General features: G+C 35.0%; 1 protein-coding gene and 1 long non-coding RNA gene across 2 annotated transcripts; both read right to left on the reverse strand.

Annotated features, from left to right (window-relative positions):
* Nucleotides 1-3,284: 3,284 nt before the first annotated feature.
* Nucleotides 3,285-4,100, reverse strand: LOC114371408 (probable transcription factor At5g28040). Its single transcript, XM_028328866.1, has 2 exons — nt 4,062-4,100; nt 3,285-3,821 (listed from the first exon to the last, which is right to left on the reverse strand). Exons 1-2 carry the CDS (start codon nt 4,098-4,100, stop codon nt 3,285-3,287), a joined length of 576 nt encoding a protein of 191 aa, XP_028184667.1.
* A 6,788-nt stretch (nt 4,101-10,888) lies between these two features.
* Nucleotides 10,889-13,664, reverse strand: LOC114369566. The gene is made up of 2 exons (XR_003657659.1): nt 12,786-13,664; nt 10,889-11,286 (listed from the first exon to the last, which is right to left on the reverse strand). It is a non-coding gene; the product is annotated as an uncharacterized LOC114369566 (long non-coding RNA).
* Between the last annotated feature and the right edge of the window lie 3,144 nt (nt 13,665-16,808).

A 16,808-nucleotide genomic window follows, 5' to 3' on the forward strand; every position in this document is an offset into this window, starting at 1 on the left:
TTTTTACAATTCATGTCTCCTTAACATTAAATATTCGTTTCATTCATAGTAATTAATAAAATTTTCATGGAATTTCTGGTCAAAACTGTTTCAAAACAGAATGAAAATTATATGTTATGTGGTCTGTTTTTAAAATTTGCAGGTTAATTTTGGGGTTATTGAAAAAACAGACACCATATTAAAAAAAATACTAAAAACAACATTGGTTTTAGAAAAAAATTTCGATGTTGTATGTCATTAACATCGATTAAAAAAATGATGTTTTAAAAAACCGATGTTAAAATTCAGTAACAACATCGATTTTGGGAAAAACCAATGTTGCTGGTAATAAAACAACATCGGTTCTTACCAAAAACTAATGTCTGTTATAAGAAAACAACATTGGTTTTTAATAAAAACCAATGTTGTTTTATTACCAGCAACATTTGTTTTTACCAAAACTGATGTTAATATATACATGCAACATCGGTTTTTACTAAAAACCGATGTTGTCTTCATATATTAATATCGATTTTGGTTAAAATCGATGTTGATATGGAGATATATAATTTTTTTTAATTCTTATTATATAACATCGGTTATTTAAATAACCGATGTTGTAATTTTATATTAACATCGGTTTTTGGAAAACCGATGTTAACGATAATACTTTCAACGACGGTACTTTCAACATAGGTTAATAACCGATGTTGAAAGTCCTTAATAACCGATGTTGAAACCCTATTTTTTAGTAGTGATTCAAATGTATTCAAATATGAATAGGTTAGAGATAGCTTGTTGGTTGGGGAGCCTAGCTGCTAAGGGCCAGACATCCACGCTCCTGTAGCAGGACTAACGTGGAGGGTTAACACGTGTCTCTAAGTGTCAAGTAGGATGTCACATAGATTTTGTAGGTCTTGGACAGTAGAGTTAATGTATTAAGTCTATGAACTTAATTGTTTGGTTCATTTGTTTATTCAGTGCATAAATTGATTACTTCAATATATTGTACAATTTTACAAATATTAGCTACATTCTTAATTGGACTTTTTTATCATTTTGGGTTATTTGGGAAGACATTATCACTTTGGGTGTTTTAGAAAACTATTTACCTGTTACTGGTTATCTTTGTCCTTTAGAATTTAGGATGTGTCACTTTAATTACATACGGTGATGCCTCTCATATAAAAAACATGAGATGTCACCCACAATGATGCTTCCTAAATCCTAGTTGGCAAACACCACCCATGACAAGGAAATAAATTTCTAAAACAGCAAAAGTGGTAATTAGTTATCCCAAATAACCTAAAATGATAAAAGAAAAAATCTTCTTAATTGATTCCAGTCAAATCATATATTTTCATTTTATGTTTCTTTTTGTTTCTCCATCCATGGCATAATTTTTCTACTGCTTCAATTTAAAAGCCTTATATAGTGTAGGCTGAATGTTGGTAATAAAATAGTTGACTAGGACCAATCATATAGATGTATTTATTAACAGATCACTGTGATCGTCTAACCCACATTGATGAACAGAGTAAATGTATTGGAATATTCATTCAAACGCTAATATAGTTATAAACATGCATTATACTTATTCTCTTCAAGGCAAACAACAAAAAATAAACTTACAAACTTAAGGTCATTTAAATTTTCTGCAACAGGAAATCGATTATGTCCAATCATACGAAGAACTTCTTCGCGTGCCTTACTTTGCCATTCCTAATGTTTTGCTAATAGAAGTGTCCAAGTCAACGCATTAGCTGTTGTTTCCTTTCCGGCAAAGTAGATGGTTTTATATTCATCTATAATTTCTTCCACCCCTAACTTTTCTTCTCCACCAACATCATTCTTGTAGGAACACATCAAAGAACTTAGTACATTTCTTGCATTTTCTCTCGTATTGTTTTGGTCTCAATCAGCTTGAGAATTGATTCACGTAATTCTTTTTCTAGGGTCCACCTATCCCTTTTCTTCTTAGTTGCCAAATACCTATTGTTTTATCAAAGTTCCAGAAAAGAAGGTGTCAAACACAAAATAACTTTAAGCCAAGAAGGCAAAATATACTAGGTATACCATAAACTTTATTTGGTGACATCTATAACCAAATAGTAATTTAGAATTTGTCATTCAAGGCCTGGAACAAATAAATTTACATGTAGTTGTATATCTTACCTTAAAATTAGCAAAAAGCAAGAGGTTGAATGAACAACCCAAGAGCTAGATCAAATTTTTAGTACTCAACTAAGAAATGCCCTACTGATGGTTATCACTGGAACAATATCTTAAGTTATATTTTTCTTTCGGCTAAAATACACTTTTAGTTCTATGTTTAAAATTATATTGGATTAAGTTTCTTAACTTTTCAAAGGCATAAAGGGTTCAAAATCGTGTCTAAAAATTAAAAATAATCATTGCTTCCAAAGTATATTTTGATTCACTTCTAAAAACATAAAAAAAACTAAAATAAACTTTTCAAAAGCTAAGGGATCAAAATATAATGGATTAAAAGTGTATTATAACCTTTTCTAAGTGTATTAAATTTTTCGGGTTAAATATGAACTTTACACATCATGGATATGTGACACAAAACATAGTCACATAAAGACCGACTCAAAGATTACAAGCCGGTTGCAGGATCAAGGAACCCAGTTAAGTATGAAATGTCCTAGTAGCAAGCTGACTTAGACATATCCACTGTAACCTTTGAGATATGACACTTAACACAAATACTTGTAACAGACCACGTAGATGATAACGCCACGTAGGCAAACACTATAAATATGTATTTTGTAGACACACTTTGACGACTTTGGGACACAATACAACTCAATACGGTGAGTACTCTAAAATCTCTCTCTCTGATTTCTCTCTTGCTTTCTCTTCCTCTCTCTCAATCTATGCAATGTTGCATGAATCAAATCATACTCTTTTTCCTAACACCATAACAAATATAATAAATATCTTGCACCCAGTTATTGTTCTTATTTTGTATTTTATGGCGTGGCATGCATATTGCATCACTGAAAAAATAACAGTCATTACTAAAATAATAGTATTCTACAACGCGCATTCAACATCCATGAGTTCAAAAACGATGTTGTTTTAGAGGCGGTGGCATTTTAGTAAATAAGAGATTTATTTTAACAATGTTTTTGCAAAAAATGATGTCATCTGTGCGTTACAAAAACAAGTTTAATGGATCATTGTTGAACTGCATTATCCAAAGATAGGTTTTATAAACACCATCTTTGAATCTCGCCTAAATTTTCATCTTTTTTCTACCTTAGCCCGAATTATCTCACTCATTTTGCACTCAATTCATTTGGCTCGATTTTCACCGCCGATCGAGGCCGAGAGCGTTTCAGTGTTTTCTTCTCCGTGGAATTCCTGAAAATCGTTTCATTCTTAAGAATTACAGGGCTAAAATTAAGGTTAGGGTTGGGGCTACGGTTGGGGTTGATTTCATAGTCATCCAATGAATTGTCGCCGATTGGAGTCACGTTGCTCCAGATCTTGCACAAGATTTCGAAGGTGGCTTGATTGTGAGCGCTATTGAAGGAGAATTCCTTGCCGAAGCAAATCTTGTTACGGATGTTCCGGTACTTCTTCTTCAGCCTTCGGATCTTCTCCACGAGCTGATTCTTGTTGAAATCGAGTTGGAGCTTCGACTTGATTTGGTCATAGAACAAAGCAATGTCGTTGTGGTGCAAGAATCCTCGCTGCGATGTGTAGTCGAGGAACCCTTGCAAGAGCTCGATCTCGTCCTCGTCGATCCACAGCAGCTGAAACAGCCGTTGCGAGTCATCCAGCGGCGGCGGAGGCTTTTTCTCCTCGATTAGCTCCAGGCGACACCCCCACCGTTAGGTCCGTTCTCTCTCCCTCTTCTCCTTGTATGTTTATTCATTTATTGGATCAATGAAATTCCAAATCTGCTTAGTAACTTCTAAGGTTAAAAAAAATTGTCCAAAAGTGCGGTTTTGTTTTACCGCAATTTCAAAGTCTTTGAAGTGTTTGTGACTGCAACACGACCTCAATTGTGTCTATCATGGCCACATCTACTATATTTGTCTATAATTTACCCCAATTTCAAGGAACGCGACGAAACCGCGTTGTACCATTGCTCTGTTAGTGTGAGAACCTCACTCACTCAACGTTACCCCCAATTTTTTAACCGTTAAAAATTTCAAGGGAAGGAGGTTCAGTTTGGTGGCAAGTCTCTCTCCTTGGAATTGGTTGTTCAAATTTCACTATGCTTCCATTTATGTGCTCTATGGAATGACACAATTCCCTCCACAGTGATGGAGCTGTTACACATAAGAAATTGGACTTGGAACACAAAATGCTTGAAAAATGTAAAACTGTTGGTCTATTATTTACATCGTGTTGAATTGAGGATCGAAGTAGTTGAGCATAGTGTTGTTTTTTGTGATTGGTTTCTCGGAATACACACTGGAATCTTTGCCAATTTTATGATGAGGCAAAACTTTGAAGATTTCAATTAAGACAAGGGGGGAAAGCGAACTTGTGTGCTGCTCAAAATTTATTCATTAGTTATTGTATCCTGATTATTTAATGGTTAGATTGATGCTGGTGTCAGTCAAATAAATAAATGAAAATCCTTCAAGAATTTGATAGTAGCTGGTCTCAGTCAATAAATGTACATGTACCCTTCCAATTCTAGAATTTGTGATTCTCACAACTTTTTGCTAGAGCCAACCATAGTCAATATCAATGAACATTAGCAAAAAAGGACATGAACTTAGACACCTACAAAACTACTTAACAATTTGAAGGTTTTCATTACTGTCTAAATAGAAACAGAAACCTTTTGGCAACTCTCGTTCCTCACTTCCTCTTGAAGATAAATACTTCAATTGCTAGACAGATCCATGAAAAAAAAAAAAGACTTGTAAGGGTATGCTTAGGCTATGCTTGGTTGGAATAAACTTGGGTTGGTGAAAAATGATTGTGTATTAGGGCATAAGAAAACCTAAAACACTATCCTTCTTCCTTTTGGTGCATTAATGGAGTGATCATGTTGTATGTTATGCTCTCCAAGACTAGGACTCAATTTTATTAAATTAAATTAGTTTGCATTAGTTGATCAGAATCTCTGATTAAGATAGTATAGTTTCTATCAACTGATTTATGAGTGCAGTAATTCAATTTTTATTATTTTAATTTCTAATTTATTTGGCAGATTTATTTACCTCTCCCCTAAATGATAAAACCTGACTGAATTCAACTTTTATCCCAATTCCCTAAAAAAATTAAGCTCCATCTTATTTCACTTGTGTTCTGCAATCCTTTTCAATGCCTCCATCTCACTGACTCTGTAGATCTGTATCCACGACAATGGTGTACTGCAGTCACTGTGCCAAAAATGTTGCCGATGTTATTTAATGTTTTTTTTTCTTTGTCAGATGTTGTGGAAGCTGTGGGAGGGTGTTGGAAGATTACTTTTTTACTGAGGAGCCTTCATTTGTTAAGAATGTGGCAGGGCAGGTAATGGAAGCTTGACAAGCTAAGGTGGTTTTCTGGGAGATTGAAATTTTATTTTTTTTTCTTTTTCTTAAATTAACAACATCATGTCACGGGAGAAAGAGGCTTGAGCTACTTTTATTAAGGACTAATAGGGATTTGGATTACTTGAGGCTATGGTTTGAGAGAGAAAGGAAGAATATATGGATCCCACCATGAGGTCCTATATTTGAAACCTGCGTGTTATCTTTTCTCTTGTAGAATTTGACAATGTCGTTCTCTTAGGGTAGAGGATCCAAATTCTCCTAAGGTCATATATAGCACTTTTCTAAAATGCGCCAAAGATATTGTTGTGGCACGTAATTTGCTTCTTCTGTTAATGGAGAACATTATAAAAGGAATTAATAGGTCTGGTGCTTGAATAGTTGTTGAGCTGAAGTTTCTCAGATATTGCTGACTTATGACGAAGACACATTTAATTTTTTTCTTCATGAGCATTTCTTTTGCTTTTCATTCTACACTCTTGTTTTTGTTTACATGTTTTTTTGTTTCTCATATGGTTTCCTTGTGTCTTGTAGAGTAAATTATCAGACAATTATGTAAGAACAGTTCAAAGTGAGTACTCTGAATCACGTCAAAGGACTTTAGATAAAGGTATGTCTTTCTTAAGTCTCATGACTGATTTCACACTCAGGATGTAATTGACATGATGGTTTCCAAAATACTTATTTTGTTTAATATTAATTGATTTTCTCATTTAGCATAGAATACCTCATCGTATATTTGAGAATTTTGAACTTGTTATTGTTAGTCTTAAATCTGTCAAGTTCTGCTATTTTCTTCTGGTCGTTCCTAGTTCATTTCAAAGTCGTGGTCCAATAATAAATCTAATGTTTCATATTTATCCCAAGATAGGGAAAATGTAATATTTTGAATCTTCACAACAACCAATGCAATCAATTGATAGTGTGCAGGAGGATGACCTTACCGTTATTGGGAAGGAATGTATAGAAGAGAAATTTGGATAATTGCTTTTAGTACTTATCCAAAATATAATGAACAGTTTGATTACTGTAAATAATTTCATACATGTAGTTATTTATATTCTTATGAGCCTATTTTCTTTGAATTCACAGCTTGATGAGAATCCTAAAATTGCCCAAATATAGGGACCTATGACCAGGAGTAAGACCAAACAGTCAATGGATATCCTCCAACAAATGGTAGCAGACATATTTAGCAAGGCCCAAGTGGAGAAGGATGAAGGCCCAGAGGCAGAGGCACTACCAAGACTATTAATTGTTGCTAAAGGCCCAGATTAATTTGAAGGCCCATACCCAATATGTTCTATTTTTATTAATAATTTTTATTCATTGTAATTTTGGCCCAAACTGTTTAGAAGGTCCATGTCTATTTTTATCTTTTTGTTCAGATACACTATAATTATTGGTTTTTGTTTTCAATAAAGAAAACTTTTGGCATTTTCATAAAATTTGGTGAGAGCTTCTCTTTGGGTTCCTTGTTGAACCAATCTCAGACTTATCAAGGTAATCCTTGTGGTGTCTACCCTGACTTATCTTCCTTTATTGGAAGTGGCATCATCCAAATCTCCGTAGCCTGTATCAAGCGATCCGCTCCTAGTCAGGATCACATCATCTGGTATCAGAGCTTCGGCTCTTGATACAGGTTCTATCCTATCCAATTCTTTTTTTCTTTGTAATTTGTCCAGGTTCGTGTTTTGCCCTTGTTCTGTTACTTGTTTTCTTGTTTGCGTCTTGTTGCATTCTTGTTTGTGTCTTTGTTTCGTTCTTGTTCTTCTTCTTGTAACGTTTTTGTTCTTGTCCTTGTTCTTGTCACGTTTTTGTTCTTGTTCTTGTTTCTTGTTTCTTGTTTCTTTCAGACTTTGTGTAAAAACAAAAAACAAAAAAAATCTGTTTGAACTCTGTTTCAACTTAAAAAAAAAGTTGCAAAAATTTTGAAAAAAAATAGAGGAAAAGAAGAAAGAAAAAGAAAAAAAGAAAGAAAGAAAGTGGGTGTTTGATCTTTGAACACGAAATTGAGGCAGTTAGAGGCGTTTTTTTTTTTTTGCAAACCTGTTATTCAAATCTTTTTTTATTCTATCTGTTATCTTCCTTGTTTATTCTATTTGTTATCAAATCTGATCTGTTATCCAAATCAAATCAAATCAAATTTGTTATCCAAATCAAATAAAATCTGCTATCCAAATCAAGTCTAATATGTTATCCAAATCAAAACCAATCTGCTATCCAAGTCAAGTCCAATCTGTTATCCAAATCAAATCTAAATCCAAATCAAGTCTAATTTGTTATCCAAATCAAATCTGCTACACAGGCTGTGATAATTAAAGTGTCTTTCCTATTATATACCTTGTGTGTATAATTTGATTCATCCAGGAACTTAAGAGGGAGTGAGTGGCAAAAGGAAAGAGTGAAAACATCACACAAAAACCTATATTGAGAGCATCAAACACGAGTGAACTACCATCAAAGAGAGAAACACGTGAGTAGAGTGTGGTGAGGTCCTAAATTTTTTTTTAAAATTACTGCAAAATTATTTGTTCCTTAATCATGGCAGGAACCGATGACAATGGTGGTGGTGTATATCATCAACTGGATGGATCTCAGAGCTTATTACTGGACGCGATGACTACACAAATGCAACATTTTTTGAACCGTAACAATGAAGAGCTTTACAGGCGAATAGAAGGACTAGAGCACCAAATGAATCCAAATGTTGGGAGGGTCAATGATGGATCGAACCGAATAGAGAGGCAAGACAGAATTGAGGGAGTAAAACTCAATGTATCCTCTTTTAAAGGCAGGAGTGACCCAGATGCCTACCTTGACTGGGAGATGAAGATTCAACATGCATTCTCCTGCAATGATTATCCTAAAGAGCAGAAGGTGAAGTTAGCAGCAGTTACATTCTCAGACTATGCCCTTGTTTGGTGGAAGAAAAATCAAAGAGAGATGAAGAGAGAAGAAGGGCGGGAGATAGATACATGGACTGAGATGAGAAGGGTTATGCGAAAGAGGTATGTTCCAACTAGCTACAATAGAACCATGCGACAGAAACCCCAGAGGTTGACCCAAGGAAGTTTGATTGTGGAGGAGTACTACAAGGAGATGGAGATGGCACTAGTGAGGGTCAACATTGAAGAGGACACCAAAACAGTGCATGATGGCTTCACCAACAAGATTTCTCTCCAGCACCAAGACCAGAGAATTAGTCTTAAACCTCTATCCCCTATAGATGTGTGTGATGACCACATCATAATGAGAGAAAAAAAGAGAACAAGAGAAAGAAAATAGTGAGGCACCACAGAGGAATAGGAAAAAGAAAATTTCTACTGATAATTCTAATGAGTTAACTATTTTTGTTTCTCTTAGTGTTGAACCCTATTGCAGGAATTTAAAGATGTCTTTCCCAATGAGATTCCTCATGGACTGCCACTTTCAAGAGGCATAGAACATCAAGTTGATCTTCTTTCAGGAGCTTCATTGCCTAACAGTCCAGGTTACAAAAGCAATCCCCAAGAGACTCAACATAAGGATGCACATGCCAAAGTTGAGTATGTGAAAAGATTGTATGACCAAGTGAAGGTGCAATTTGCAAAGAAGAATGAAAGCTATGTCAAACAAGCCAACAAGAACAGGAAGGAAGAGGTACTTGAACCCGGTGATGATCCTGGACATTTGAGGGCAAATGTTTTCCAAGAAGGAGGGAATGATGAGAATCCTAAAACTGCCCAAATACAGGGACCTATGACCAGGAGTAAGACCAAACAGTCAATGGATACCCTTCAACAAATGGTAGCAGACATACTTAGCAAGACCCAAGTGGAGAAGGATGAAGCCCCCGAGTGGAGAAGGACGAAGCCCCCAAGTGGAGAAGGATGAAGGCCCAGAGGCATAGGCACTACCAAGACTATTAATTGTTACTGAAAGCCCAAATTAATTTGAAGGCTCATACCAAATATGTTCTATTTTTATTAATAATTTTTATTTATTATAATTTTGGCTCAAACTGTTTAGAAGGCCCATGTCTATTTTTATCTTCTTGTTCATATACACTATAAGTATTGGTTTTTGTTTTCAATAAAGAAAACTTTTGGCATTTTCATAAAATTTGGTGAGAGCTTCTCTCTGGGTTCCTTGTTAAACAAATCTCAGACTTATCAAGGTAATCCTTGTGGCATCTATCCTGACTTATCTTCCTTCGCTGGAAGTGGCGTCATCCAAATCTCCGTAGCCTGTATCAAGCGATCCACTCCTAGTCAGGATCACATCACAGCTTATGATGAAATTAAATATTTAAGTTTTGGCCTTGGAGTTAATGATGAACATATGGTTGAACAAGCTTTGACCTTTTATAAAGTAAGGACCAGTTTTGACTTACTCATTTTAAACTTGCTTTCTATTTATTTGCACATGTTTTGAAAATGGTTTTTTATTTGATTTAACTAATCCTTGAATTTGCCTATTGAAGATAGCAGTACTTTCTACAGGTAATCTTTCTACTTATGAATGGTAAATTAATTAACCCTCTCTTAACATCAATTACCCATTGTATATACATAATTTTTATTACTCATTATTAGCTTTTACTTAATTTAATATTATATAAGTATATTTATTCATTATTAGTAATATAGATAATTTTTATTACTCATTGTTAGGCTTTAATTAATTAATTAATATTTTATTATATTTATTGATTATTAAAAATATAAATAATTTTTACCACTCATTCTCAGTTTTTATATATAAACAATTATTACATCAAGCATATTGATTAATTACTATGCAGGTTGCTAATTTTTTTACATCGGTGTTGGCGTAAGCAACGATGTAGAAATCGGATATTTCTACATCGTTGCTAAGGAGAGAAACAATGTTGAAAGCATAGGTTATGCTGGCGAGAAACGATGTTGAAAGCGCCGGTTACTACATCAGTGCTGGCTAGAAATTGAAAGCGCAGGTTACTACATCGGTGCTGGTGAGAAACGATGTTGAAAGTGCAGGTTACTACATCAGTGCTGGCGTAGGCATCGATGTAGAAATGAATATAATTCGACAATGGTCAATTTTGGACTATTATTGAAAATTTGTAGTTTCAACAACAATTAGTCACCGTTGTTGAATCCCGTTTTTGACCGATGTTGAAAACTCGGTTTCTAGGAGTAAGTAAACCATCAATTTCATCCTTGAACTATTACTCTTTCTTTTAAGTAATCCCTAAAGTAAAAGAAACTACTTAAGTAGTCTTAACAATTTTAGAATTCATGCTAAGAATTTTCCAATCTTAGAAAACCCTTCAAATTGTTCCCTGAACTTCACTGAAATATTCAATACTTCAAAGATTAATTAAATAGTTATATTATTTTAGGAAGAGAGGGTAATACTTGAAGGACAAAATTGTTGGTTTATTTGTAAAATAACTGCCTATGATAAGTTATAGTAACTCTGAAGCTGTGAGATTGTAATGTGAAATAAAATTCTATTTAGGATATAATTGCAGTGAAAAAAATGCTAAAGAACAGTTGCTAAAGAAACCTAAATCCTGGGATATAGACACTTCTAACTGCATGTGAGTAAAGATGCATTAATGTTGCTCCTGCAAGTTGAAAATATGCTTGTCCTCTTCATAACTGCTGCCAAAAGCAATCCTTGATATAACATCTGCAGAAAGATCATGAATCTCTCTGAGCACATCTATCTCAAATTCATTTCTTCCTCCTCTTTGGTCCTCCCATCTCTCCAGCCTCTTTGTGACACTTGCTACAATATCTGGCACCCATCCCTGCAATAGTTTTCATGATTCACTCATTAATATTCTGTCAAGTCCTTACTTAAATCACAATTACAAGATGGCATGTCAACAAAAATAAACTAACATGGGAGAGAAATTTTCTTGTTACATTTAGAAGAAAGTCTGAATGGCTTTTTTTCTCTTTCTTCCAACAACATTTTTCCTTCTTCAAACCACTTATTCTCTCCACTCATACACACGCATCTCCCTTCCTATTTGGTTAAAAAACTATTTATAACACTTTTTATTTTCTTTATACCTAACAACACTATTGTATTTTCTAACGGATGAGACAAAAGAATAAAACTTTTAGTTATAAAAGAACTTTTAAGCTAAAACTATCAAACAATTTTTACTTTGTTTATAAAATTTTTATCTTGAATTTTAGTTTTAAAGTAGCTTTTAAATCATAAAAAATCTAAGTCAAACATTTATGACTTTATAGTTTGAACATATTTTAATGTTAAAATTTAGACTAAAATATGTTTTTTCTCTCGTAAAATTAAAATGTCTCAAATTTTGGAGTGGAGTTAGATTCGAATATATTTTGTAATTTGTGACAATTTCTATGTAATTTGTGGCAGTTGGATTTCATAGTGTTAAAAACGTCACAAATTGAAGAAAAATAGAAAAAAAAAATACATTTTTTTGGTCTGCAATTTGTGGTAATTTTTAACCCTCAGAAATCTTCGTATAGTTTTAGATTTATCTGAACTTAACTCCGAGCCAAAATTTGACAGATTTCAATTTTATAAGGACGAAATCCGAACATTTCTAATTTTATAATGACAAAAAACATATTTTAGCCAATAATTTAATTTGGCTAAATGTCATTTTTGCTCCATTACATTTTAATATTTTTTTTTTTACTTTGGTACATTAAATTTTAAAATTTTCATTTTGATCTTTTATATTTTTAAAATTATCATTTTTATACGTAATTAACTTTTAAAAGTTTCATATGGGTCATTTTTTTTGTTTTCTGTTTAAAATAATAGTATTTTGTCAATGTTTTAAATTTTCATGAAGTACTAAATATAAATATAAGTAAAATGATTAATTTAAAATAGTAACGACTAAAATAATTAATTATTTCAAAATTTAAAACATTGACAAAGTAATAACATTTTTAACAAAAATGATAGAAAAACCAAAATGAAACTTTTGAAAACATAAAAGAGTAAAATAAAAATTTTAAAATTTAATGTATTAAAATAAAACTTTCGACAACATAAAAGATCAAAAATAACATTTAGTTATTTAATTTATATGCACTAACAATATAAGTGATTTACTGATAACCAATCATAAATTATATATAAATGTTTTTTAATTTGTTGTAAAAATAAAAAAAAAAATTACTATACATAACAGTTTTAATTTAACAATGTAATCTTTGTAAACTACAGGTACTACTTACTCTTAAAATTAATCTTGAAAATAAAAAATTTCAAAATTAAAGTCAAAACTTCCAAGACAAGATGAATTACCTTAACAAGTTCCAAAGTTAAAGGCAAGGTTTATGATACTTCTGTGAAAGGCCCATTGGTCACCCTCCAAGCCCACAAGGCCTTGTCCAAAAAGCATCTTGGACTGAGGGTTGAACGGAACTTTCACATACTCCTTGTGCGTGTTCAGGAACACTCCTTAATCATGTTCGGGTCAGTTATCGCCAATCGGGGCATCGAACCGAACCAGTACAAGAATGTTTTCCCGTATGTGCGAGACCACTTGTGCTAAAATGGAACCACGCGTCCCATGATAACATGGTGGTGGTCAAATGAAGGGGTTGGTTCTGACTTGGCTTCATCGTAGAGCCGACGGATCTCTAATGAGTTCCCCAAGATCAGACGGTAGTCAGGACCCCATATCCCTTGCTCCTTGAAATAATGCTCTGTTCTCCATGGGATCCACAGGTTTGAGTAAAAAAAATTCACCATGTAGAATACGAGGAGAGTTACAGCGGCGAGTAAAAGATTCATGTTTGAATTGACAATGAAAGAGTGACTGGGAAAAAAGAACGAAAAAAAAAAAGTGAATAAGAGGATGAACGAGAGTTGAATTTTTTGAGAGGGAAGAAAAGCTACGGAAGCAATGAAGGGATGAAGTGCAAATAAGGCTTAAAGAAGTGAAGTGGGAACTCTTTATATGTGCTGTGGCAATGGGAGTTGGGAGATTTAAATTACAAATATAGTAATCAATCGATATATTGTTTTTTGCTTTGGTTGGTCAAGTTGTCACAGTTTGTTTTTATTCTTTTTTTATTCTAAGTTGTCATATAGTTTGACAAAATGCCTGATTGCTATTTTAAAATATTTAACTATTTTTGTTTTATTTTAATCTTCTTTTCTTGGGTACATAATCTTCTATAAATCAGTTTTCTTCTTTATTAGTTCCACCTAAATCCGTAGAGTTAAGTTGCTTTTATATGATTTCATTAATGATTTCATTAATGATTTGATCATGTTTTAGTTACAATAAAGACAAATAGTTTCAGATAATTTTTTTCTATAAGCATCTAACTTTTTTAAAGAGATAATAAGCATTTAACTTTTAGTTACGATAAATTAAACTTTTTTTAATTACTTGTAGTCGTTAGATTTAAGCTGCATCTCGAAAATCAAAAGCAGACAAGTAAGATTTCCTAATACTTGTTAACTTATGGTGACTTTCATATAGAACTTTCTCTGTCTAACTTTTATAAAAGTTGAGATGGATAAACTGACCAGAAAATTTTAATTTATTTACTTCTTTTCTAAATATTTATAAGAAAAATTATTCAAATAAAATTTGAAACATGTTTTTTTAGAAACTATAATTTAAATAACATAATAATAAGAGTGTGTATAAAATTAAAACTCAGAAACTGATTCGTAAATAAGTGCAACTTACATCAAATGATTATTTTAATCTTTTTGAATTTTATGTTATTTCATTTCAGTCTTTCATTTTTAAAAAAAATCCAACAAATAATTTCTTTTATAAATGTTTTTTTTCTTTTTTTTTAATTCAAAAGAAGTTCAACAACATTGCTCTTGTGTTGAAGGTAAATAACTAACATTTATTAAAACTGATTTATTTTGAGTGATAAGAATTATAAACCTGATCTATATCACAACTGTGGTCGAAAGCTGAAAGCTCTGAAAGCTTTAAACGTTGTCAATCTGTCACGGTCCTTGTAAACTTACCACGGCCATTATCACCGATTGAACGCTAAGGTCCTGGGATGTTGTAATTTAGTCACGACCCTCCTCATATAATTGACCACGATCCTTTGTAATTGATCAGGATTGCAGTTAATGTACCATTATCGTTTTAAGTGAAAATATCATGAAATCTTCATAAAATTATATATATTTTTCAATTTTTCACTTGATTGAGAAATTATACTTCTGTAAGATAAAAATTAATATTCAAATGTGAGTTATGTCAATAAAATATATGAAATATGCTAGCAATCCCCAGAACCCAGCTCAAGACATACCGGTGCCACAAGGAAGCAGCAAGCCCAGTGAAGTCGAGACCCATAGGGAGAGGCCCAAACGAAGCACCAAACACCCTACGTACTTGGATCAGTATACCTGAGTAGATGAGATAATATAGAAGTTAGTTACAGATATTTCCATTCCGTTAAAGCTAATTCTGTTAGGGAATTGTTAGTCAATCAGTAGTGCAATTGTGAGTGTAAATTTGCACGTGTAATTTTGTTAGCTCAACTCACCAATTGTATTTAAATAAGATTGCAAATGAATGGAAAGGGAGGAATATCATTTGGCTTATTTGTTAGTGTAGTAAGGAGGCTTCCTTGACCTCGAATCCAAGGATCCCCGTCCCTCTCGTCTCTAACATTTGGTTCGACACCTGCCATGCCATGGCGAAGCACTCGACCAAAAAGACTACCACTGATCGATTGGAAGATGCAATTTCGCGCCTCTTGATCCACCACGATTCCCTCTCCGACAAGCACAACACCCATGCCTCCAAGGTCAATTCAATTTTGGACCGCTTGAATCAATTGACCTTGCTTCCTCCGCCACTGTCGCCGGTGTTTTCTCAGCACCGACCGCCAGTCAAACTTGACGTTCCCCGCTTTGACGACACTGATCCACTAGGGTGGATTTTTAAGATCACACAATTTTTTTATTTCTAGGGCACTCCCAACGAGGACCGCATCACCATGGCCTCGTTTTACATGGATGGTCCAGCCCTGAGCTGGTACCAATGAATGTACCGCAATGGCTTTATTACCTCGTGAAATGGCCTGCTGCAAGCTCTCGAAACATGTTTCGCCCCGTCTTACTACGACGATCCCAAAGGCGCGTTGTTCAAACTCTCCCAGCGAGGTTCAGTCAACGACTACCTTACGGACTTCGAGCGTCTTGCTAACCGCATCGTCGGGCTTCAACCGCAATTCCTACTTAGTTGTTTTATCTCCGGCCTCTCTTTGGAGATTCGCCGTGAGGTCATTACTCTGCAACTGCTTTCTTTACCTCAGGCCGCCGCCTTGGCGAAACTCCAGGAGGACAAGTTGACTGACCGTCGCCGCAGCTACCGCCCTTCCCCCACCACCTCTCACTATACACCACCAGCCTTAGGCCCGCCACCCAATACAAACCCTAAAACCCCAACCGTGAAGGCCCCTTTCACACACCGTACGCCAGAGGAGATGGTTTTTCGTCGCGAGAAGGGCCTTTGTTACAACTGTGATGAGAAATGGAGCTCATCACATCGTTGTAAAGGTCGCATCCTCCTCTTCATCGCCGACGAACCTGACCCTAGCCCACCCCTCTCTCCTTCCTCAGACCCTACACCACTGGACCCTGAACCCCTTTCTTCCCCACTCTACCTCATATCAGTCTCCACGCCCTCTTTGGTCTCTCGGCCCCAGAGACTTTTCGTTTATTTGGCTTCATTAATGGCGCACGGTTAATGGTGCTCGTCGATAGTGGGAGCACCCACAATTTCGTCTAGCCACGCGTCGCCAAGTTCCTGCACTTGCCTGTCACCGAGACCACGCCATTGCGCGTCCTGGTCGGCAACGGTTCCGTCCTCGACTGCCACCAGGTCTGCCCCACTACCCCCCTCCTCCTTCAGGGCCACTCATTCCTGGTCTCCCTCCACTTACTCCTCATTAGCGGCGCAGACGTAGTATTAGGGATTGCTTGGTTAAAAGGGTTAGGCCCTGTAATTACTGATTACACCGCCCTTACCATGCAATTCACTCATTTGGGCCTACCAGTTACATTGAAGGCAGACGTGTCTTTTGGGCTTACACCCATATCTGCACCACAGGTTAGACGGCTTATCCAGACCCGTTCAACCTCGGCCCTATTCCATTTGGCTTTACTACCCGAACCTTCACCCACTCTCACCCACCCTATCCCAGAAATACAAACCCTCCTTGCCTGATTTACCCTCATCTTCCAAACTCCTACCTAGCTACCTCCGCCCCGCCAAATTGTCCATCGTATCAACCTTTAACCTTCTGCCCCACCTATTAACGTCTGTCCTTA

Source organism: Glycine soja, chromosome 10 (assembly GCF_004193775.1).
Source record: "Glycine soja cultivar W05 chromosome 10, ASM419377v2, whole genome shotgun sequence".
Lineage (NCBI taxonomy): Eukaryota > Viridiplantae > Streptophyta > Magnoliopsida > Fabales > Fabaceae > Glycine > Glycine soja.

Coding starts and splice junctions, on each gene's coding strand:
- LOC114371408 (XM_028328866.1), bottom strand. CDS start 4,100: ATGGTACAACGCGGTTTCGTCGCGTTCCTTGAAATTGGG. Junction 3,822..4,061: donor TCGCGTTCCTTGAAATTGGG/GTAAATTATAGA, acceptor TGTCGCCTGGAG/CTAATCGAGGAGAAAAAGCC.